Source organism: Argopecten irradians, chromosome 6 (genome assembly GCF_041381155.1).
Source record: "Argopecten irradians isolate NY chromosome 6, Ai_NY, whole genome shotgun sequence".
Lineage (NCBI taxonomy): Eukaryota > Metazoa > Mollusca > Bivalvia > Pectinida > Pectinidae > Argopecten > Argopecten irradians.
In genome coordinates, this window is record NC_091139.1 from 37,353,732 (window position 1) to 37,379,184 (window position 25,453).

At 35.4% G+C, this 25,453-nt stretch overlaps 2 protein-coding genes across 7 annotated transcripts in view; one reads left to right on the forward strand and one right to left on the reverse strand.

Moving 5' to 3' along the window:
• LOC138325788 (glycogen debranching enzyme-like) overlaps positions 1 to 21,465 on the reverse strand; it is a 42,845-nt gene extending 21,380 nt beyond the window's left edge. Inside the window, exons 1-8 of one of the 5 annotated variants that reach the window (XM_069271694.1) lie at positions 21,372 to 21,465; positions 8,242 to 8,379; positions 7,106 to 7,328; positions 5,914 to 6,484; positions 5,221 to 5,329; positions 4,943 to 5,060; positions 3,940 to 4,149; positions 3,234 to 3,373 (exon numbers count right to left, since the gene is read on the reverse strand). In XM_069271694.1, coding sequence (XP_069127795.1) covers positions 3,234 to 3,373; positions 3,940 to 4,149; positions 4,943 to 5,060; positions 5,221 to 5,329; positions 5,914 to 6,484; positions 7,106 to 7,328; positions 8,242 to 8,320 — 1,450 coding nt within the window. In that variant the 5' untranslated portion in view covers positions 8,321 to 8,379; positions 21,372 to 21,465. Of the gene's footprint in view, positions 1 to 3,233; positions 3,374 to 3,939; positions 4,150 to 4,942; positions 5,061 to 5,220; positions 5,330 to 5,913; positions 6,485 to 7,105; positions 7,329 to 8,241; positions 8,380 to 8,502; positions 8,626 to 8,752; positions 8,861 to 14,126; positions 14,241 to 21,371 lie in introns of those variants that run through there. The other 4 variants (XM_069271691.1, XM_069271695.1, XM_069271693.1 and 1 more) reach the window with 4 other exon arrangements.
• On the forward strand, positions 11,456 to 23,259 carry LOC138325790 (coiled-coil domain-containing protein 130 homolog). Of its 2 annotated transcripts, none has more exons than XM_069271700.1 (7): positions 11,456 to 11,944; positions 16,067 to 16,200; positions 17,591 to 17,765; positions 18,054 to 18,138; positions 18,373 to 18,545; positions 21,904 to 22,042; positions 22,564 to 23,259. In XM_069271700.1, exons 1-7 carry the CDS (start codon positions 11,729 to 11,731, stop codon positions 23,217 to 23,219), a joined length of 1,578 nt encoding a protein of 525 aa, XP_069127801.1. In that variant the 5' UTR covers positions 11,456 to 11,728; the 3' UTR covers positions 23,220 to 23,259. The 2 variants fall into 2 exon arrangements, with proteins under 2 accessions (XP_069127801.1, XP_069127802.1); XM_069271701.1 differs by lacking the exon at positions 11,456 to 11,944 and adding an exon at positions 14,426 to 14,577.
• Positions 23,260 to 25,453: the final 2,194 nt, after the last annotated feature.

Sequence of the window (25,453 nt, forward strand, 5' to 3'; positions counted from 1 at the left end):
AAGAAACTAAGATTTGTGGCATTCTGATACATTTGATATATTCATTTCTGCAAATAAATTACCTAATCGAAAGGGATTGTTTTATTACATAATTACTGGTAAGCTATTGAATATATTCAATACTAACATTCATCTGAATATGACTGGTGAATTACAGATCCATAATGAAGGAAAAGAAGTGGAATATATACCTGGTACATAATATATTTGTATGGAATGTTAAACAAAGCAAATTTCTGAACAAATCATTCCGAGAAACAGAAAAAAGCATAACATTTCATACTTGTAAAAGATTATCTCAGATAAAATAAGGGTTTAATGTAAATCATATAGATATTCTTCTTTATATTTGTATGAATACATTGTAAATGATATACTATTAGGTGTTTGTATCTAACCTTTATTCAACTCCCAATGTTCACCTGAATCAAAACACTTAATTTGTAAATATAATATAAAAGGTAACAATAAAGCAACTCAATAACTGAATCTTCATCTCTACTGTTTCATTTTGTGAGGAGACAGTTTTCTCCTTGACACTATTTCACAGGAAGAAATGTTTATATATAACAGTTTGTTTGTTCACTATCAAGCTTTTTAAAATTAACAGTGAAAAAAAAACCTTTTATCTTATCATCCCACTTAATTTTTTCCCATGAATAATTTACTGCAGAAATAGTGAAATCTAATCCTCCATATATAAAGAAAAATAAAAAAAAAAAAAATCCAGAATCAACAATAATTAACAAGAGGCCCAAAGGGCCTTAACGGTCATCTGACTACCTTGGCAATAGTAAAATTAATTATATATGGTGTCACTTTGTCAGGACCATGTCAGGATCATTTTCAATTTCTTTCAACAAATTTTATTTCAAACAAGAGGCACAAGGGCCTTAACATATAGGAAATTAATTAGATATAGTGTCATGGTAGCCATCTTCGATTTGTGATCAACCAGAGATGTAACAATACTTTGTCGGGCCCATGTCAGGATCATTTCATGCAAGTTTCAGCCAAATCGCACCGGTAGAACTTGAGAAGAAGTTCGAAATATGTTTTCAAGATGGCGGCTGTGGCTGCCATCTTGGGTTTTGTATCAACCTAAAAAAATAACAACACTTTGTCAGGACCATGTCAGGATCATTTCATGCAAGTTTCAGTCAAACCGCACCGGTAGAACTTGAGAAGAAGTTCAAAATGTGTTTTCAAGATGGCGGCTGTGGCGGCCATCTTGGATTTCGGATCGACCCGAAAAATAACAACACTTTGTCGGGACCATGTCAGGATCATTTCATGCAAGTTTCAGCCAAATCGCACCGGTAGAACTTGAGAAGAAGTTCAAAATGTGTTTTAAAGATGGCGGCTGTGGCGGCCATCTTGGATTTGGGATCGAGCCGAAAAATAACAACACTTTGTCAGGACCATGTCAGGATCATTTCATGCAAGTTTCAGTCAAATTGCACCAGTAGAACTCGAGAAGAAGTTCAAAATGTGTTTTCAAGATGGCGGCTGTGGCGGCCATCTTGGATTTCGGATCGACCTAAAAAATAACAACACTTTGTCGGGACCATGTCAGGATCATTTCATGCAAGTTTCAGCCAAATCGCACCAGTAGAACTTGAGAAGAAGTTCAAAATGTGTTTTCAAGATGGCGGCTATGGCGGCCATCTTGGATTTGGGATCGACCCGAAAAATAACAACACTTTGTCAGGACCATGTCAGGATCATTTCATGCAATTTTCAGCCAAATCGCACCGGTAGAACTTGAGAAGAAGTTCAAAATGTGTTTTCAAGATGGCGACTGTGGCGGCCATCTTGGATTTCGGATCGACCCGAAAAATAACAACACTTTGTCAGGACCATGTCAGGATCATTTCATGCAAGTTTCAGCCAAATCGCACCAGTAGAACTTGAGAAGAAGTTCAAAATGTGTTTTCAAGATGGCGGCTGTGGCGGCCATCTTGGATTTCGGATCGACCCGAAAAATAACAACACTTTGTCGGGACCATGTCAGGATCATTTCATGCAAGTTTCAGTCAAATCGCATCGGTAGAACTTGAGAAGAAGTTCAAAATGTGTTTTCAAGATGGCGGCTGTGGCGGCCATCTTGGATTTCGGATCGACCCGAAAAATAACAACACTTTGTCGGGACCATGTCAGGATCATTTCATGCAAGTTTCAGCCAAATCGCACCGGTAGAACTTGAGAAGAAGTTCAAAATGTGTTTTAAAGATGGCGGCTGTGGCGGCCATCTTGGATTTGGGATCGAGCCGAAAAATAACAACACTTTGTCAGGACCATGTCAGGATCATTTCATGCAAGTTTCAGTCAAATTGCACCAGTAGAACTCGAGAAGAAGTTCAAAATGTGTTTTCAAGATGGCGGCTGTGGTGGCCATCTTGGATTTCGGATCGACCCGAAAAATAACAACACTTTGTCGGGACCATGCCAGGATCATTTCATGCAAGTTTCAGCCAAATCGCACCAGTAGAACTTGAGAAGAAGTTCAAAATGTGTTTTCAAGATGGCGGCTATGGCGGCCATCTTGGATTTGGGATCGACCCGAAAAATAACAACACTTTGTCAGGACCATGTCAGGATCATTTCATGCAATTTTCAGCCAAATCGCACCGGTAGAACTTGAGAAGAAGTTCAAAATGTGTTTTCAAGATGGCGACTGTGGCGGCCATCTTGGATTTCGGATCGACCCGAAAAATAACAACACTTTGTCAGGACCATGTCAGGATCATTTCATGCAAGTTTCAGCCAAATCGCACCAGTAGAACTTGAGAAGAAGTTCAAAATGTGTTTTCAAGATGGCGGCTGTGGCGGCCATCTTGGATTTCGGATCGACCCGAAAAATAACAACACTTTGTCGGGACCATGTCAGGATCATTTCATGCAAGTTTCAGCCAAATCGCACCGGTAGAACTTGAGAAGAAGTTCAAAATGTGTTTTCAAGATGGCGGCTGTGGCGGCCATCTTTGATTTGGGATCGACCCGAAAAATAACAACACTTTGTCGGGACCATGTCAGGATTATTTCATGCAAGTTTCAGCCAAATTGCACTGGTAGAACTTGAGAAGAAGTTCAAAATGTGAAAAGTTAACGCACGGCGCACGGCGGACGGCGCACGGCGGACGACGACGGACGAAACATGATGACTATAGGTCATCCTGACCCTTCGGGTCAGATGACCTAAAAATCTGTATATCTTCACCCTTGTAGTTTACCTGGTTCAGCAAAGTTCCTGAGGGGGTCGTCACCCATTACCCAGCCATTGGATGCCATTATAAGCTTGGCAGCATCTGTATCCATCCTAGCTTCCTCCTTATCCAGGGAAGAAATGTAGGAGTCTGGCTGGATAAAGTAACTGTAAATAATTGTAATCATTTTTGTACAACCTAAATCATAATTGTATTCACATGACATATTAAACTAAAACAAGAATGTTAATGCTTATGTATGTAACTTTAAAAGTCATCAAGGAATTTGAAGTAACTAACTTTGGTTATAGTGAAATTTGACCCACACTAATTAATTATTCTTAATTTCAAACAAGCGCAGTCTTGCATCAAATAAATTTATGCAAAAAAAAAAGATGTCTTGAACCAGGAACCCTCTTGAATCTAAACAGACACTCAACAAATCCAACCACCAGGACCACGGAATAGATAATCACAGAGGATCACACCAGTCCAATGTTGCTGGGTCTAATTTCATCAACATTTCTTCACTTCAAGGAATTTTAAATTGAAATTCTCCAAAAAAGAAATGCATTACAGAAGTTAAGGAAAGTTCCTTAAGATTTTTCCTTAATTAGTATAATGCTTTTCTATGATGAATGATAAGTTAAGGAATTTCTGAAAGTTAAGGAATATTGATGAAACTGGGATCTGATAATCGAAATCTTCAACACATTAACACACAAAGGCTTACTTATGCATCATAGGTTCCTTCTCTGTAACTGTTCCCAGCTTAGGACCATCACCAGCTAGGAACCTATAACTTGTATTGGCTATAAAGTTGTTAATGATAGTATGAGTATGGTCTTCCATTTCTCTAATCTTTTCATCATTCAATTCATGTAATTTCTTTTCAAGAGCAGAACAGCATGCTTCAGTTCTCTCCTTTTCACTGATGTCACACCTGAAATATTACAAATTTTCAATTTTTCAATTTGAATAATTAATGTAAAAGATTATAAAGATTGCAAAAGGATATATAAGGAAACAATAACTGTGATGGGTCGTGAGAGCGGTGAAAGCCGATAATTATGACCTTGACGACAGGTAACAGGTAAGGTAATTCAGGTATATAAGCCATCAAGCAAAGTCTATAAACTTCCTCAATATACATAAATTAATATATTCAATTAATAAAACATGTATTCCTGTACTATAAGATCTGACAGATCTCTTGAGATTCTGATATTTCTTATGTCTAAGACATACTAAATATCCATTTTAACACTACTGTTTGAAATGTTCACATAACCAAGAATGAAGCAAATACTCAATGGTCTGACCTGAAACCATGCTCCTTTAAACTCTAGGTTATGGGAACATCACAAGTCTCTAAGATTTTGCAATAACAAGGATTTTTAATAACATTTTTCACCCAAAACCTCATTTCAAAACTCCTAACCACTTATTTAAACCGTACATTATGAATATTGTATGTTATACAGTATTTGATATAACACTTAGAAACTTGTAGTGGTTAATGCCATTCTATACTCATCCTCGATCTCCAGGGGTTACTTTTCTGGGTGATTGTAACCCCTGGAGGTCAAAGACATTCTATACTCTTAATGGTAATTTACTATCTACTGACCTGCCTGTACTCATCCTCGATCTTCAGGGGCTACAATTACTGGGTGATTGTAACCCCTGGAGATCAAGGATGTTCTATACTATCAGTGATTTTCTGATCTACTGACCTTCTCGTGTGGTAGAGTCTTAGAGCTGTGTTCATATCTACAGTGGAGCCTAGTCGACAGAACTCTGGATCCTGGATAATCTCCAACTTGGGTTTACATGTCACGACTTCCTTTCCCTCTAAAGAAATCAAGTTTCAAAATACGACAAATTACAGACACATCTGAATGTATGAGATATTTTAAAAACACTGAATTAACATGCATACAAATCATAACGTTTTTTAGTTCTTCATTGAAATTTGAAAATCAAATGAAAATAGGGCTATGGTGAATCTCACCTTCCATAGCTTTCCTGAACTTTTTAAGGTAGGCGTCCACATCTACTGTAAAGAACTCATGTAATTTGTGGGAAGGAAAAACCTCAGTCATCAGCACATGTCGCACTGCCTGTAAAAAACGATTTTCAAGAATGAAAAATTTATTTAACCCATAAAATAGAAATAATTCTGATTAACTTTCAAAGTAGAAATTAAAACACTACACATCTTATATATTCCACACATGTAAAAATTGATGTCATGTATGATTTTATCATTTACTTGTACATGAACTAGATATAGCAGAGCACTAGCTAGTTCAAAGCTATACATGTAATGCCGAGCTCACTGCAAACCAAAACTTACCAAAATAGTCTAAAAGGTTGAAAATAGTAATCTTTTAAAAATTACAAAAAAACACACTACCTTTTTTAGAAAGTGAGAATTTATCATTCAACAATGACAAAATGCTGCTATTTATATTCATTTCTGCACTGAAAGATACAATGTTCTTTAATTTGAAAATGAAAAAATAACCACATTTTATTGTTTACACAATCAATCATTATATTATGGCTGTAATCAATAGTGGATGGACATGGTCGAAGACCTCTCGACTCAGCCACATGACAGAGGACCTTCTATTATTTATTATCAGTTCAGGAACCCAATGAGGTGATTTTCATTCAGAAGGAGACAGAAAGAGATACTTACGTCTAAATGGTAGTGCACATTAATCTTGGCTGGGATACCTTTGGCCTCCCATTTGCCCTTGGCTACCTCATTGCTGAAGTGGCACAGGATCCTGTCTACGAGGTAGGCTGGTTTAAGGTGGGGTGAATTAACCAGGTTATAGGCACATTCTGGGTGTTCCTGGAGCCACGGTGAGTCATTGGCCGAGTGGTTCAGTACCAGATCTGTAAGAGAAAACACCTTCCATTCCTTCCACATTTTGGTGACCAGCTTCTCAAGGTCGTTAAACGTGTACTTGATACTCCCCGGGCTGTACATAGGGCTGATCACTTGCTGATTCCGGATAGAATAGGCAGAATTGGATTGACCTAGCTCCTGTATGGGAGTGAAGTGTATCATGTTATACCCAGTTTCCTTGGCAACTCGGAGTCTGCCCTCCCATTCGTTGAAAGGTCCGAGACATTTTGACAGGACTGTCAAACACTGTATACAGTCAAGTGTAATTTCATTGTCAATATCGTTGTCATCATCAAAGGTAAGAGTAGGGTCGACAAGGAAGTAGCCTTTCCCACTGGGCTTGTCTGGGGACGAGCTAAGGATTACAAAAATAAAAATACATTATAATCTATAGTGGTCTAACATTATATTGGACTATCAATATATTGCAGTTGTATGCCTTTCAACTCAATCAATCGATGGCAAATTAAACAAGTTGATAGCAATCGCTGATTGTGTGCCAAGCTATCGATAGTTTCAATTTCCGTAGCTTGGGCTAAAATGATGTAGTCACAGAGGTTTGGTACAGTAACAGACTAACAGTCGATAAAATGCCACTTTTTCCATGATATTCAATCAAACAGCAAACACCGACATTATTCTCGATCATGATCATCAGTGTGTTCGAGTTGCTGCTGACGCTAATAGGTAAAGGGAAGTAACTTTAAACCAAAACTGTACTAGATGTATGACATGGTGGCCAATTCATCGACTAGAATATAAAAGAATTCCAAATTCAATACTATCGCCATACTATTGCCATGCGTAGTCTGCAATAGTTAAACTATTGCAATAGTGTTTTCCCAGATAGCATATTCAGTATTGCTATGATTAAAATTGTAGGCAATAGTTACCCCTAATAATCTAATACAGAAACATTTAGCTTTTTTTTGTATGGTTGAAACACGTATCAGTTAGATTGAGAAAGTAATTGTACCTTTCATCCACGGTGAAGAAGTAGTTGAAGGAGCCTGCCATGTGGATATTGACCTCAGCGTAAACATCATGTCTGTCGATCCGTGAACCAGACGGTGATTGCCACTTCAGTTCGTAGTACTCCCCACGATCGTAGGCCACGTCTTTGGACAGAGGATGGTTACAGAACACACGGACAGGACTGGCATGGAGGGATGGGCCCATCACAAACCTCAACACCCATCCTGGAACAATAATTGAATAAACCTCGTATTTAAGAAAACTATGTTCTTAGCAATTTCAACCCACTCCATACAAATGTATCAATAATAATTTGCGGAGATGAACTTTCGCAATTTTTAGTCCATCACGAGGGTTGTGATTTTGTTGTCACACCCTCATATGTAGGGATTGATTCTTTTTCTCCCATATACAAAAGGAAGAGATAATAGCCCAAAAGAAGCATTTTCACCGCAACATGAACATAGTTCTATTGTCTGCACGTCAATATTAATGACGTCATCAACAATGCACACCACAGTCACACTGCATGAAGTCATGAAGTCTCGTAATTGTCTTCAGGTTCAAAAGGTTAGCGTACACACAATCTGTCATACTCTAAGGGTTGACAGAGAAATCATGTGCCTGAACAGTTACCTGAGTTCGGATATAAAATGAAGCAAAGACATATGAACAGCTGTATATATCAACATCAAAATTAAAATAAGACACAGTCTGGTTGAGAATTTGGTGTATGAAGAGTATTTGGTTCCATCAAATCTGTGAATTCAGAAGAAAGATTTTTTAAATGTTAGCCATTTTGACCCCTTTTGAGTTTTGGCCCCACATCACTGGCCCCTGGGGGTCGGCCAGGACCAATATGGATATGATGTTAAAATTCTATCTCAGGCTAATAATTCACTTTGTCTCAGGTGACTTAAAAATGCATCTAAATAATAAATATTTCATCCTTTTCTTAAGTGTGTTAGAACAATAATCAAACATAGGTCTCTTAAAAAATGAAATTATCTCATCCATCTTGAATGATTTTGGCTGGTTAGGACTTAGCAAGACTTGTGTTGATCTTCCAAATCTTCCACTGTGATTCACATAACACTTCTTGACAACAGGTAACATATAATTATCAGACCTACTGACCTTTTTCCAGTCTGAACAATGTTCTTGACAAGTCCTCTCCCCCATGTAACGTCAGCACTCGAACCTGCTGGATAGGCATGTCTGTGTCACCAACTAAGATCCAACCAAACTAGACCTGTACCCTGGGAGTAACTCCCTCTAAAACACACAAAATACCTATCATATATCAACAGTTATAGTTACATTATATACTATAGACTCTATTTTAGTATTATACAGTTCTTGAATGTATAGAAATCAGCCATGCTAAAGCTAACATACATCATCAATATTCCTCACCAAAAACATACACGTAAATACATCTATCCATATGCAGTACATAAAGGCTGGTGTAGGAATGAACTTTATCAGGAAGTAATTTACACAAGTGCATTTGATAATATTATGGTACAGTACACACAAACTTAATTATGAACATCAAAACATCATCTAAAACACATAAGGATCTTGTCTACACATATAAATTACATATATATAGCTAAAACAAACTCACTGCTACTCTGTGAATTACCTGATGGTGACTATACACAAGTCTACACCTCTAAACAGGTCTTCACTATAAGTCATTTCAGTGGAGTTAAGACTTTATATACATATCCTGATATCATCTAAACACTCATGTACATCATGTTAAGTGCCCAAATATAAATTTCTAAATATTTATGTATATTATATAGATATCAGGCAATGTAAAGTCAAACAGGGGAAAAGGAAATGAAGTGTATCACATTTTCTAAAGCAGAGTTCAAACATGAAAATATTAATTATAAATAAAATGTCTTCAACCACACAAACTAGAAGTTAAGAACTACATGTATATATATGTTAGTTTATTTAGAGAAGGACCTATATACATGTATGTTGACATCTATTTAAAATATTTCTATTGATCATAAACTGCCACAAACTTCATCATTAATACAAGCATTGCTACACTGACATGTATTTAGAAGATAATTAAGTGCTACATATTTGGATGATACTATTTAAGTGTATGTTATCTTATCTATACTAAATGACTCCCTTTATACCACCTCACTTTAATGTCTTGAGTTAAATGCATGTTCTTACTTCTGTTTCATCCTGGTACCATACTACATAAAATAGTTTATAAAAGGGCTTTGAATATTTATTTTCACTATCACCTGAAATATCACCATAACTAAGAATGAAACAAATATTCATTACTCTGACCTGAAATCACATTCATAGAGGAAGATAGGGTGGGTCAATATTTTATGGGTAGAGATATTGGAGATATAGATAGGGTGGGTCAATATTTTATGGGTAGAGATATTGGAGATATAGATATAGGGTGGGTCAATATTTTATGGATAGATATATAACCACCTCCTGTCTATATAACTACCACCTATCTATATAACTACCACTTGTCTATATAACTACCACCTGTCTATATAACTACCACCTGTCTATATAACTACCACCTGTCTATATAACTACCACCTGTCTATATAACTACCACCTGTCTATATAACTACCATCTGTCTATATAACTACCACCTGTCTATATAACTACCACCTGTCTATATAACTACCACCTGTCTATATAACTACCATCTGTCTATATAACTACCTCCTGTCTATATAACTACCTCCTGTCTATATAACTACCTACTGTCAATATAACTATCTAATGTCTATATAACTACCATCTGTCTATATAACTACCATCTGTCTATATAACTACCTTCTGTCTATATAACTACCATCTGTCTATATAACTATAACCACCTGTCTATATAACTATCATCTGTCTATATAACTACCTAATGTCTATATAACTACCTCCTGTCCATATAACTACCTCCTGTCTATATAACTACCATCTGTCTATATAACTACCTCCTGTCTATAAGAAACACATGTCTTTTATAACTACCTACTGTCTTTATAACATGCACCCGTCTATACAACTACCACCTGTATATATAACATAAAATACTGACCCACCCTATCTATATCTTCTATATCTCTACCCATGAAATATTGACCTACCCTATCTTTATCTCTACCCATAAAATATTGACCCACCCTATCTATATCTCCTATAACTCCACCCATAAAATATTGACCCACCCTATCTATATCTCCTTTATCCCCACCCATAAAATATTGACCCACCCTATCTATATCTCCTGTATCTCTACCCATGAAATATTGACCTATCCTATCTATATTGTTACCCATAAAATATTGACCCACCCTATCTATATCTCCTTTATCCTCTTCCATAAAATATTGACCCACCCTATCTATATCTCTACCCATAAAATATTGACCCACCCTATCTATATCTCCTATATCTCTACCCATAAAATATTGACCCACCCTATCTATATCTCCTTTATCCCCACCCATAAAATATTGACCCAACCTATCTACATGTATATCTCCTATATATCTACCCATGTATATTGCATCATTTATGTACTGTATCTAATATATATTTGATACATTGTATAATAGATATAAGTAACTTTATTTGTAACATTAATAATTTTACAGAAAAAGGATTAGAAGTTGCATGACCATACTAATAATTAGTCTATACATCTAACTTGTCACCTTTATATAATGGTACATGGGGTAACAGGGGTATAAATGCATGCATATAGATAGGCAGTGTAAAGTCATAAAGGTATATACACATATAGCTAATCATATAGCCCCAGGGGATCATCCCCACACTTACAGGTAAGTGTGACACCTTGTGTATTACCTGAGCAAACCCATAGGTACTGATGATATTACTTCTCAGGACTACAATGTATATATTTAGGGTGCAGTATATCAATAATTATACTGCATAAAGGGGGGATCAATATTTCATAGGAGGGGTCAATATTTTATGCATTAAATATTCATCCGGGTAAGTATTCTATGGGGATCAAAATTTTATAGGACACCGGAAACAAAAAGAAACAGTAATTTGGTATTTTTGGCTAAGTTTCCATGGTAACGGAAAAAAATCTCAAAGTGGAAGGTCCACAATAGCAAATGGCACAACTAGGGCACTTGTCTGATGTATACAAAAATTTCTGAGGAGCTGCGTTGAACGGTTTTTGAGTTATAGCTCGGAAAAGGATCTCGGACAGACAGACGGATGGAGCCCAAAACAATATCCCCTAGAAAAAAAAAGAGAAATAATATGTCCAAAAAGGACTCAATGCATATATGTGCTTGTATTTGTAGCGTGACTAGAATTACGTCTATTGTACATATATCTATAGATGGTTATTATTGTCATCATTCCATGTATTAAGTAAAGATAAGTTTGTAATGTTTAATATACGATGACATGTTTACGTTTACAGTTGTACTAGCCGGCCATGTGACTGGATGAAGTTTGTGAGATTGTCGTATTGACCCGCGGTAACAATACGTGTTACGATTATTCTAGGTTTTAGCGAGTTGTATCTTATCTACGCGATGTCGAGTTTACCTATATTACGGTCGTTAAGTGATGTTATTTGCCATCTTAGGCATCGTGAATCTTGCAAACTTCAGACAGCCTTTTCCGCTTCGACTATTGTGTTGCGCATGTCCGCGGTTGGGAATCACATTTCCGGTTTGGTTATTTTGGCCAGCCAATCAGCGTGACGGAGTGCCCGCACGCGAATTCGGGGCATCGGGGGGCATCTTATGCCCCCGAGTCAGTTGCGCCCCTGTAGTCGATGAGGTAAGTCGTGTTCTCGATCTCGGAACCGATAACCTAGGGTCTACGTAACTCAGCCCCTATCTTCCCATGTAAATGGCTTTGGTGTATTAAGTGTGATGTCATAGTTAGGCTATTAATAGAACAGGGGTTTTACAGCTTGTCTATTCGGTTTATTTACATTAGCGACGCTGTCAAGGTCGTAGACTTGCGGTAGTTCCAGATAGTGTGGTACTACAATAGATTAGTGGGAATAGAAATAGTATTAATTTGTTGTGGGATACTACTATAAAGAAAATAGTATTTATCTGTCATAAGTGAATTAATGTGGAATTATACTATTGAGATCTATTCTACTGTAGCTATAATGTATTATAACTGTTAGATATTGTACTGTGTGTTATCTGTAATTTCCTGGTTGTTTATATGGCCATGTAAATAATAATACAAATACTGAAACTTGATTTACTGAGTTTGTCAATTCTGTCACTGAGTGGTTGAACTTAAATATCTATAGCCTTGCTACCAAAGGCGTAATAGTGATACCTCGCTACCAGAGGTTGTACCTGTAGAAACCTTGTTACCAAAGGTGTAAGTTGTACCTCGCTACCAGGGGTTTGAACCTTGTTACCAAAGGTTATAGAGCACCTCGCCTACCAGAGGGCTATACTATTTAAGTAGACTCGAATCAATGCATACATGTGTTTGTATTTGTAAAGTTGCATCTGATCAAACATACACTCCTTGCACCTGCTATAGAGTCCAGTTAACATAATGGCATGGTTATATATTTATTTGGTGATAGAAATATGTTTCAAACCCAGCTGTGGACATTTTTTTCCTGAACTGGATTTTTTTTTAAATGTACAAGCTGTACACAACAATTTACAAAACAACAGTAGTAGTAAAGGTAAGGCAAAGGCATGATGCATACACACTTGATCATTTATTTTAATTAGTTATGTTCAAATACACCTAAGAAGCAATAAGTTGTACTTAAAACAGGTACATAGTCCTTAAATTATAGCATTTATATATTGATAACAGAAATTTAATAACTGTAGCATTTTATAACTATACATTTGGTATAATATATATGCATGTACTACATATTATTTTGACAAAATTTCATTAAAAAGAAAAAAGGAAATAAAATCTTTTTACTAAATTATATACCTAGCTAAATGTACAGTATACTGTACATGTACTACTTTTTTGTAGCTGAAATTTTAATTATGATTTATCTATATTAAATATAAAGTGCTCCAGATAATATTTTAAGGGGTGGGTAATTGAACTCGCAGTTTTGAAGCCAGGAGAGGGTACAACTTTGTCTTTGTGCTAACACAAAACTTAACAATTAGGTTGATCGAGTATTACAATTATTGTAGTACCTGTACGATGTATAAATTATAATTGTTATAAATTATAATTGTAACAGTTTACATATACATGTACAGTGGATTATATTTTAAGAAACGCTCCTGGGTTCCGTGTGTGTATACAAGACAATGACAAATAACTAGTGATGGGAATCTGTTTTATTTTCATAATCGATAATCAGAATGTCAAAATCGATTGATTATCTATTATAATCGGTTTTTAAATTCAGGAAATAATTGCTCTATTTATTGGAATTAAACACTATTCGAGATTATTGTAATATATAACTATGTTTATAACCAGAGAGAAATAACTATGAATATAACTTGAATCACGAGGTAATAGTGTGGTAAAACAGCATGTCCAGCTGTTACTGATCCATGTGTTGTGATAGATACTGTACTGTACGTACCAAATTTGATTAAAATGAGATCAGGAAAAATCTAAGAAAAATACATAGAATATAAAGGGAAAAATACAAATTAAAAAGACTTTTGGCACACGACTGTATAATCTGTTGAATCACAGGGGTTTGAAACTATCGTCGGTACTACATGGCATGATTGAATAATATTAACCAAAACTATCTAGATCCATACAACATTTTTAACGTTCACTTAACACACATAATTTGGTATGCGGTTTTATTATTTGATTCCCAACTGCAATAACGTTAACCTCCAGCTGACAATATTTGGACCCTGTGCTTCGTTGCAATCAAATGCATGCATTCGTGATATGTCGCTCGTACACACATTATGACACAAAATGATAAATAATGTTTACACAATCAAAAACACATGCGTTACAAAGCTAAAGCTACCTGCAGAATATCTAATTCTTCACCAGATATCTTGTCATTAGGCTAGTTCCAAAGCGATGTGACAGATCTCAAAATTGAAGGAACCGGGCACTTCCTGACCTTTCAAGGTCAACTTCAAAAATACGAGAATTACAGTGACCTTGAGAAGAAAAAAATAACTACTGATTGTTGACAACAGTAATAAACAAATTATATATAATTCCACAGAAAATCGCAATTTTATGTGATACTTCTTTAAAATAATTTATGTTATAGAATTTAAAAACAAATAAAATATAAAGCTAGCTCCGTATGAAAGTTTACAGCCTGAGGAACCTCGACGTGATCAATGTGCAGAGGGAACCCGTCAGGTTTGTGTAGTTCCTTTCGTTTCGTCTCGTATTTCGTTTTAACGATATCGACGTCGAGGCGTGTGACTTACTTATACAACGATACTGACACCCCAGACATGGTATGTTTTATTTATGTAGAAATGAATTGGTGTGGTTTAAATGTCGTGAGATATTCTCAGAAATTACAACAGACAAGTTTCGTGTGAATCCCCAATTGATTTTTGACCCCGAGGTGCACACATGAGCATTACAGTACATGTAGATCAGTATTGTCAGTATGCTTATTGCCAATACAGATTATAGTGCTACAAAGTATCAGTCTCAAACAAACTGTCAAAAGCTCAGATTTGGGCTGTTACCACAAATATGACTATAGCCAAAGAATTTTCAGAAAGGTGATATGCATTGTTACAAAAAGTCCAACTGATGTACTGTACATTTGTAAGAGGAGTGCTAGTGGACAAATGCTTGGCCAGTCCAGAGTTCGAACCTCGGACGTCCAAACACTAGCCAGATTGCTCTACCAATATTGTGCTTACAGTATACATAAAATGTATGTAATGAGGTTGGGGAAAACCACTTTTGTATATCATGTAAGCAAACTAGATTATTATAACCCAACTGATTTCTTTGATATAACTTAATTTCATCTACATCTTCAAATTCTAACAATATCGGGGTGGAATCTAACTTGACTTTTTGCTGCTAGTTATGTATAGTGTGATTTAATGTATATTCTTTTAAACATGATATTTCTGACAAGATATTTCTGCATCAATACAAAGTTTAAACATTATATCATGGTTTGACATGACCAATTTTGTAAAAGCATGAAAATGACCAATTTTACCTTATTTTTCGAAAATCAGACATTATAAACCAGAAGTTCATTTTGTTTTATAAGTATATAAGTTAAAATGTTATTTTTTCTTTCAAGAATCATACTCAAACCATATGAAAATTACTGAACTCTTGTAACATTTCAAAGTTACAATACTCTCCTGTATTTAACTCTTTAAGGGTATATCTAAAAAAAAAAAAGTACCTGGTACATGTACATATGCTGATCATTAAAATGGCAGAGTTGCCAATCTCTCTAATATATGTTTCTGGATATATGCATATATATGTATGTTCAAGCACAATTTAACCAATCATACCTTATTTAGAGGTTGATAAATTTAGAGAATCTCTTTTTGCTAATCAGTGGATGAATTTTGAATATAAGTTCAAAAGTATGAACTTCCAGTGTGTACATCATTGTATGTATAACTTTAAATAATCACCTCGATAACCCAGATGTGAGCATATGTTCTTAGAGTTGGAGGGAACTGAGAGTGCCTTAAGGAAACCCGGCCATGTTGGTACATCTGCACATATTGGGCAGATGACTCCTAGCTGAGCTACTAACATCCCAGCCAGGGATGTATACATAGATGTGGTGGGGTAGGTGAAAGATAAATGGCTTTTTCAAGATCATTGAACTTAATAATTCTAATGAGCTCTTCTGTATTAAATATTGAAGGATGCTTATATTAGTATAGAGGATAGGATACCTCAAGACATTGAAGTAAATCATAATAAAAATCTGATTTCTTTTATCTGTAGGCTGAGAGAAAGTCTGTCAACAAATATTACCCTCCAGACTGGGACCCAAGTAAAGGGTCGGTCAACAAGCATTTTGGCCAGCACCCTCTGAGAGACAGGGCTCGCAAACTCAAGCAGGGGATTCTCGTTATAAGGTATGTATAGACTTTATAGTTGATGGATACAAGCCACTGAAGTAAGCAAAAAAGGAAGATATGGAAGACTGATGGTTTAAGAGATTTACTTACACTATACAGTCAGTTGTAATATTTTATATATGTATGTCAGTTTGCATTTACACTAGTCCAATATCCTTTTAAACTATAGAAAATGAGAAGGACCCCTCATTTTTCCATATCAATTATATAAAGTCCATTTTATCTGAGAACTATCTCATTTATAGAACATCCAGCACTAACCCTAGGAAAAAATATAGGAAAGGGGAGACAATTCAATAATATTCCCAGGTGTATCAAATGCAACATCAAATATTATGATGAAAATCAGATTTATTGAATCTAGACACATTATGCTTTCCATTCGCTTTGTTCCAATGAAAATAAAATGTATATGATGTATGTATAAGTTTAAATTTTATTTTCATAATTTTGTATTGAACTGAATTTTGTTGAAAATGCATTTTAACATCAGGATGTTTCATTTTTGTTCATGATAACTTCCCTTTTGTGCTAAAAGGTTGGAGTAACCTTATTGGTTTCAATGGTAACTTTACTTTTGTGTTAAAATGTTTGAGTTACCATATTGGTTTCTATGGTAACTTTACTTTTGTGTTAACAGGTTTGAGGTACCTTATTGGTTTCCATGGTAACCTTAATTTTGTGTAAACAGGTTTGAGTTACCTTATTTATTATATCAATGGTAACTCATTTGTGTTAAAAGGTTTGAGTTACCATATTGGTTTCCATGGTAACTTTACTTTTGTGTTAACAGGTTTGAGGTACCTTATTTGTTTCCATGGCAACTTAAATTTTTGTGTTAACAGGTTTGAGGCACCTTGTGTGTTTCCATGGTAACTTTGGTTTTGTGTGTAACAGGTCTGAGGTACCTTATTTGTTTAAATGTTAACTGTAATTTTGTGTTAACAGGTTTGACTTACCTTAATTTTGTGTTAATAGGTTTGAGGTACCTTATTTGTTTCCATGTTAACTTTGGTTTTGTGTGTAACAGGTTTGAGGTACCTTATTTGTTTCCATGTAACTTTAATTTTGTGTTAACAGGTTTGAGGTACCTTATTTGTTTCCATGGTAACTTTGGTTTTGTGTGTAACAGGTCTGAGGTACCTTATTTGTTTAAATGTTAACTGTAATTTTGTGTTAACAGGTTTGACTTACCTTATTTGTTTCCATGTTAAATTTGGTTTTGTGTTAACAGGTTTGAGGTACCTTATTTGTTTGCATGTTAACTTTGGTTTTGTGTTAACAGGTTTGACTTACCTTATTTGTTTGCATGTTAACTTTGGTTCGTTTGTGACAGGTTTGACTTACCTTATTTGTTTCCATGTTAACTGTAATTTTGTGTTAACAGGTTTGAGTTACCCTACAACATCTGGTGTGGAGGCTGCAACAAACCCGTAGCCATGGGGGTGAGATACAACGCTGAGAAGTCTAAAGTAGGCAACTACTACACAACACCCATCTACAAGTTCCGCATGAAATGTCACTTGTGTGACAACCACTTTGAGATACAGACAGATCCCAAGGTAAGTGGTTCATAAGGCGTCAGTAGATGAAAAAAGATATAACTATAAAAATATAGTTTACACCTTATTCTGTGTAATCTGTTTGAAATATAAAGAGTGACTTTGGAAAGAATAATGCCATCTAAATTAGGAGTTAGGTAAAAGTCATATGATTTTAATTTCAATTAATAATATGACTTTTAATAATAATTATTGAAGGGTTACTTTTTTCAGAAATTTATGAACACCAGAAATAATTTTATAATCTCTATCTTAGCGTGTTTTAAATATTTTTGTTACCTTTTCTAGAATCATGACTATGTGATTTTGAATGGAGCTCGAAGGAAAGAACAAAGATGGGATCCGAAAGATAATGAACAAATTGTTCCAGAAGGTAGGTATGAAGTATGACTGTTTATAATTAATAGGAAAGTTGTGATAGTTCAACTGAAACTTTTAATGGAGTTTGAGACAATGACAAGCATGTTTCTCTTTAGTTCACATTGTGCAATATGTATGAGGAATTTCATTGTTTATACTGGAATAAGAGTATTTAGATCAAAAGAATCTATGAATGGTGAAACAAAAAAATGAGTGATTTTAGATCTATGTTAATGTTTCCTCTTAGATAAGGCTACACAGAAGAAGCTGGCAACAGATGCCATGTATAAATTGGAGCATGGTTCAGATGACAAAGATGCCGGTAAATCAAGAGTGATGAACCTCGGCCAGATAGAGGGCCAAAGGGACCAGTGGAAGGATGACTATCTCATCAATAAACTGGCCAGGGAAAAATTCAGGGTAAGTCTGTACAATAAACTGGTCAGGGGAAAATTCAGGGTAAGTCTGTACAATAAACAGGCCAGGGAAAAATTCAGGGTAAGTCTGTACAATAAACAGGCCAGGGAAAAATTCAGGGTAAGTCTGTACAATAAACAGGCCAGGGAAAAATTCAGGGTAAGTCTGTACAATAAACTGGCCAGGGAAAAATTCAGGGTAAGTCTGTACAATAAACAGGCCAGGGAAAAATTCAGGGTAAGTCTGTACAAAAAACTGGCCAGGAAAATTTCAGGGTTAGTCTGTACAAAAAACTGGCCAGGAAAAATTCAGGGTTAGTCTGTACAAAAAACTGGCCAGGGAAAATTCAGGGTAAGTTTGTACAATAAACAGGCCAAGGAAAAATTCATAGTAAGTCTGTACAATAGACATGCAAGGGAAAAATTCAGGGTAAGTCTGTACAATAAACTGGCCAGGGAAAAATTCAGGGTAAGTCTGTACAATAAACTGGCCAGGGAAAAATTCAAGGGAAATCTGTACAATAAACAGGCCAGGGAAAAATTCAGGGTAAGTCTGTACAATAAACAGGCCAGGGAAAAATTCAGGGTAAGTCTGTACAATAAACAGGCCAGGGAAAAATTCAGGGTAAGTCTGTACAATAAACTGGTCCGGGAAAAATTCAGGGTAAGTCTGTACAATAAACTGGCCAGGAAAAAAATTCAAGGGATATCTGTACACTAAACAGACCAGGGAATAATTCAGGGTAAGTCTACAATAAGCTGGCCAGGGAAAAATTCAGGGTAAGTCTGTACAGTAAACTGGCCAGGAAAAAATTCAAGGGAAAACTGTACAATAAACAGGCCAGGGGAAAAATCAGTAAAAATATGTAAAAAAAAAACTTGCCAGGGAAAAATTCAAGGGAAATCTGTACAATAAACAGGCCAGGGAAAAATTCAGGGAAAATCTGTACAATAAACTGGCCAGGGAAAATATAGGGTAAGTCTGTACAATAAACTGGCCAGGGGAAAATTCTTGGAAAATCTGTACAATAAACAAGCCAGGGAAAAATTCAGGGCAAGTCTGTACAATAGACTGGCCAGGGAAAAATCCAGGGTAAGTCTGAACAATAAACAGGTCAAGGAAAATTCAAGGTAAGTATGTACAATAAACTGGCCAGGGAATAATTCAGGGTAAGTCTGTACAATAAACTGGCCAGGGAAAAATTCAGGGTAAGTCTGTACAATAAACAGGCCAGGGAATAATTCAGGGGAAGTCTGTACAACAAACTGGCCAGGGAATAATTCAGGGTAAGTCTGTACAATAAACTGGCCAAGGAAAAATTCAGGGTAAGTGTACAATAAACAGGCCAGGGAAAAATTCAGGGTAAGTCTGTACAATAAACTGGCCAGGGGAAAATTCAAGGGAAAACTGTACAATAAACAGGGCAGGGAAAAAAACAGTAAAACTCTGTACAATAAACTGGCCAGGGAAAAATTCAAGGGAAATCTGTACAATAAACAGGCCAGGGAAAAATTCAGTGAAAATCTGTACAATAAACTGGCCAGGGAAAAATTCAGGGTAAGTCTGTACAATAAACTGGCCAGGGAAAAATTCAGGGTAAGTCTGTACAATAAACAGACCAGGGAATAATTCAGGGTAAGTCTGTACAATAAACAGGCCAGGGAAAAATTCAGGGTAAGTCTGTACAATAAACAGACCAGGGGATAATTCAGGGTAAGTCTGTACAATAAACTGGCCAAGGAAAAATTCAGGGTAAGTGTACAATAAACAGGCCAGGGAAAAATTCAGGGTAAGTCTGTACAATAAACAGGCCAGGGAAAAATTCAGGGTAAGTCTGTACAATAAACTGGTCCGGGAAAAATTTAGGGTAAGTTTGTACAATAAACAGGCCAGGGAAATGTTCAGGGTAAGTCTATATTACTTATATGATTGTAAGAGGAGCAGGTCAATTACAAAAGCTAAAAGTAATGGAGATTATGTTACAACTGTGGTTTTATTTCTGTAACATTAATGTACAGCAAGACAATTTGAATAATATCCCATGAAACTAAGTAAATTGTAAGTAAAGTCTAATGCAATATACATTGTTATTTTTTACCAACTTGATTTGCAATATCCCGCTTGTAACTGTAACCATATTCTCCTTGGAACTTAGTATAACATTATAAATCTCAATAACTAAATGAATCCAATATAGTAAAGCATATGTATAACATTATAAATCTCAATAACTAAATGAATCCAATATAGTAAGGCATATGTATAACATTATAAATCTCAATAACTAAATGAATGCAATATAGTAAGGCAGTATAACATTATAAATCTCAATAACTAAATGAATGCAATATAGTAAGGCATATGTATAACATTATAAATCTCAATAACTAAATGAATGCAATATAGTAAGGCAGTATAACATTATAAATCTCAATAACTAAATGAATCCAATATAGTAAGGCATATGTATAACATTATAAATCTCAATAACTAAATGAATCCAATATAGTAAGGCATATGTATAACATTATAAATCTCAATAACTAAATGAATGCAATATAGTAAGGCAGTATAACATTATAAATCTCAATAACTAAATGAATCCAATATAGTAAGTGTGGTGAAAATGGATTTCACTAGGCTTTGTTAATTTGTAATTGTTATGTAAAATGCTAGAATAATTACGTCAGTTTACGTGTGTATACGAGACAGATTATACATTGTAAATATCATCAGTTACAAGCTAGACTTACGTCAGTGTACGTGTGTATACTGGACAGATTATACATATGTAAACTAGATTAATATGATATGTAATAATAGTATTACCGTGTATTTGGAATTTCTAGATATTGTCTTCATGATGTGAGGATGGCTATCGTACGCGATTACGTTTGTTAAACATTCCCGTAAACTGTTGTCAGTTTGTATATTTACTTGATGACGTCATACTTCCGGTTGTTATCGGGAGCTATTTTTAGTATTATAAGTTGCTAAGGATCGTGCTTTTGTAAATAGTAGTTATTTTGGAAATGGTAAATTATTATAGTAAGGCATATGTATAACATTATAAATCTCAATAACTAAATGAATGCAATATAGTAAGGCAGTATAACATTATAAATCTCAATAACTAAATGAATCCAATATAGTAAGGCATATGTATAACATTATAAATCTCAATAACTAAATGAATCCAATATAGTAAGGCATATGTATAACATTATAAATCTCAATAACTAAATGAATGCAATATAGTAAGGCAGTATAACATTATAAATCTCAATAACTAAATGAATCCAATATAGTAAGGCATATGTATGTTGATAAGCAGTGACAAAAAACTTTATTTTCCTACTAGACGGAGAAAAAACAAATCAAAGAAGCCAAAGCTGTTGATGACCGACTTTTAGAAAAGTCATCTTTAGACATTCCACTGGTCAAGGAAGATGAGGACGACGTACGACTGGCTGGCCTACTCAAGTACACTGCCACAGAATGTAAGCTGTTAGGCCTAATGCCTTAAAGTTTGATTTTATGTCCTTGTCGTAAAATGGGGAGGAATATAATTTTACCAATTGTGTTCCATCCCATATATATGGAGGCAAGGGCACTTATGATCGACTCTTCAAGAATGAATGGTATATTTATTCCTATAAAAACGCACATATTTATCTTATTCATAATTTCATTTTCACCAAAATGTAAAAAGTGTAAAAAATATTATTTATTTATGCGTGAAAAAAAGTTATTATATATACAGTAAAACATGTCTTAGCAACCACCTCTGCATAAAGTAAAGACTATCTACTTAGTAAGGCTATTTTACCAGGGTCTCAAAAGGTCAGTTTCAACAGAATTTGACCACTTGGCCATAAATACCATTTTACTTGGTCCTTTTGATGGTCTTTATATAGACAGGTTTGACTGTTTAGTCAAATTTTGATATTCCGAACATTTTACAAAAGTTCATATTTAATTTTTACATTGATGTTTAATTGATGATATTTCTTTATTTCAGCATTTGATGAAAAGCAATTACAGAAAAGAAAAGAAATTGAGCAAAAACCAATATTCCAAAGCAAGGCTGTGACAAAGGAATCTAAACCAACAAATTTTAAGGACAGAAAAATAGAAATAATCAAACAAAAGTTTGCTGGCAGGATCGGCGTCAATAAAACAAATGTGTTTGATTCCTCTCCTGTAATGTCCAAATCGGAAAAGCAGATTTTAAAACACACCCTGGGAGTTCGGAGAAAATTGTCAAAAAATAAACAAGATGGAATGGTCTCAGAAGAAAAGGCAGCCATGCAAAATGATGAGACACAGCAGGATGTTAAACTGATGGATGTGAACAGTGAAAATCATAATGGTGGTGAGCAGAGTGGACAGAACATCCATAGTAACGACCAGATTAATGATGACAGTAGGATGTCAGTGGACGAGCCCAGTGAGGGCAGTAGTCCCGACAATGTTGGTGAAAGCTCCTCTGATTTAAACATTGCTAGTTCAAGCTCTTCTAGGCTAGCCTCTAGTACACTGTTGGTCTCTGACAATACACCTAGTCTTGGAGGTGGCAGTGCCGGTACATCTGGTCTTGTTCCTGGTAATACATTAGGGCTGGGACTAGTGTGCAGTTACAGTGATTCAGATAATACTAACGATAGTGACACATAGTAGATTTTTTATCCCGATAAATAAAATGTCTTTCAAAGCCTATCGCCTTGATTTTTGTTTATTATCTGTATTTTTGACCAGCGATTTATGTTAAAGTTGCATGTTTGGCACAGTGATTTCCACTACATTCCTGACAACATCTACCTTAATCTTACACAAAACGTACAAGATTGCACCACACAAATGGATTCCTCTTTGCCATTCAAATATAACAACTATGTCTTATGCATACTAAAATGAAACCCACAGTAAATCTCCTCACCACTGAAGTAAAAATCGTAAGAGAACATATGCAAAGCTTTGATACATATCATTGAGCAAGGGTTATTATTGAAAATCAATGTGATATGTTGACTCCTGCTCTTTATGTACTAGTGGTCGTCAGGCATCCATCGTGTGTCAACAGTTTCTATAAATTGTTATTTTTCATACCAACTTCGACTTTGACTTTATTCAGTTATTATCCTTCGCCAAGAGAGATTAAACTGTGTACATACGTATAAACAAAGGTCTAACACTTCCAGGGGCTAAAGCCGAATAGGGAAATGCATTCTTTTGAATTTTTTGTTGGCCTACAACAACCTTTTGCGTAGGGAACCGATTTTGTTTGCATCGACAGAGGAAGGACAGGTTATCTAACAGAAATGACTTTTTAAATGATTGTTCAACTATGGAAATATAATTCCTGGCTACAATTTTCGTCTTTAGCGTCCTGGAGAAAAGCGAAACTATTTCTGAAGAAAAAGAAGCTCCATATTCGAATAGGATGATCATTCCGAGGACATACGTATTGCATACACATCTTTAATGGTTCTGCTAGTGCTAAAGGAGGGTAATATAATTATCCTTCTTCGATTCTTTCAGCAATTTTAAATTCAATCTCAAGAGGCTTACCGACTTATGAAATCGGATTTATTAATATTGACAAATGATCCAACCAGTCACGGATTTTTTTTGTTTTTGCATTTCCCATCACTCATCTCCATTCTCTAAAAAGCCACATTAATGCCATCTCTGCTTTTAAAGAAAGGTACCATACTTTTCCCAATCTTCCTGGTGCTAGACCCATTATCGCTCATAGATATTATTAGTTTCAGTATCACATCCTGCTTTGATGACAAAGAGTAAATCCCGATGCCTGGCCTGTGATTCGACTGTGTTTTTACTAGAACGCTCTGTGACATTGACAAAGGAGGCAATATACATGCCTCATGTGTCCATGGCGTCTGCAGGGACAAATATAGCCTTACGTAACGCCAAGTTTATATACTATCGGCTGTATCTATCATATGTACTGCACTGGAGCTGGTTTGTCGCATAGTTGGGTTGTCTATCATACCCCCACGTTGTGAAATGGACGGTGTCGGCAGTACGTGATAGACAGATTTACTTTGAATGTTCAGCCTCGTCTCGTAAGCATTAAGTATTCCCATGTGAGCTTCTTTGGATGGACTTCTTCCCACTTTAAGCTATATTGTTTCTTATATTGTCATTCGTATCATCGATACATCGAACACTATCAGCGGTCAAAGAAACATTCTGATAGATCCAGGTCTTTTATTTCTCTGGTAAGAAATGTCTGTCCATCATGTCCAGGCATTTCCATGCTGCTTCCATGCTTAAAATGTCTCCAGTGTCCAGTGTTCTGTTTCCCTATAGATGCGATCTGAAGAAATGTTTGATGCGTGTTGATATGCCAAGTGCTTTCGTTACCGCCACTGTAATGCTTTTACTCCATCTTCACATTGAGATTGTAAGGTTGGTGAAACAAATTTTTTAATGTTCTTTTCACTTCTTTTTCTCGTAAATATAAAAGTATTGATTATAATTTTGTATTATGTAATTATTTGTGTGATACTTTTTACTCCAGAAGGTGGATAAATGAATTGTGGATTAAAAGATATATGGGCTTTTAAAATTAACCATTGAAGATCAGTAGAGAGGATATGTCGGATTTCCATGGGTACCTTCGATATCATTTCTCATCCAAAACTCATAGGCCACACACGTTTTTTATTGTGTTTGTAAATGGTTAAAAATATGGTAAAAGGGTCAAGAAATGAATATGGTAATATACGTACTACTGACATTTTGCCAAATCTTAATTGAAAATTGTTTGTTCGAATTACATTTATCTGAGAAGAAAAGCAGTTAGACACAACTTTTTTTTACTGTACAAATATTTTATTCCCCATCTGAAGAATGATGTGTATATAAAGTGGCATTGCAACAAA

Bases quoted from the DNA above. Each gene is read 5' to 3' on its own strand.
- LOC138325790 (XM_069271700.1), top strand. From the start codon at position 11,729: ATGTTATTTGCCATCTTAGGCATCGTGAATCTTGCAAACTTCAGACAG. The intron at 16,201-17,590 runs GTATGTATAGAC...TTGTGTTAACAG, and splicing joins CAGGGGATTCTCGTTATAAG to GTTTGAGTTACCCTACAACA. The intron at 17,766-18,053 runs GTAAGTGGTTCA...TACCTTTTCTAG, and splicing joins AGATACAGACAGATCCCAAG to AATCATGACTATGTGATTTT.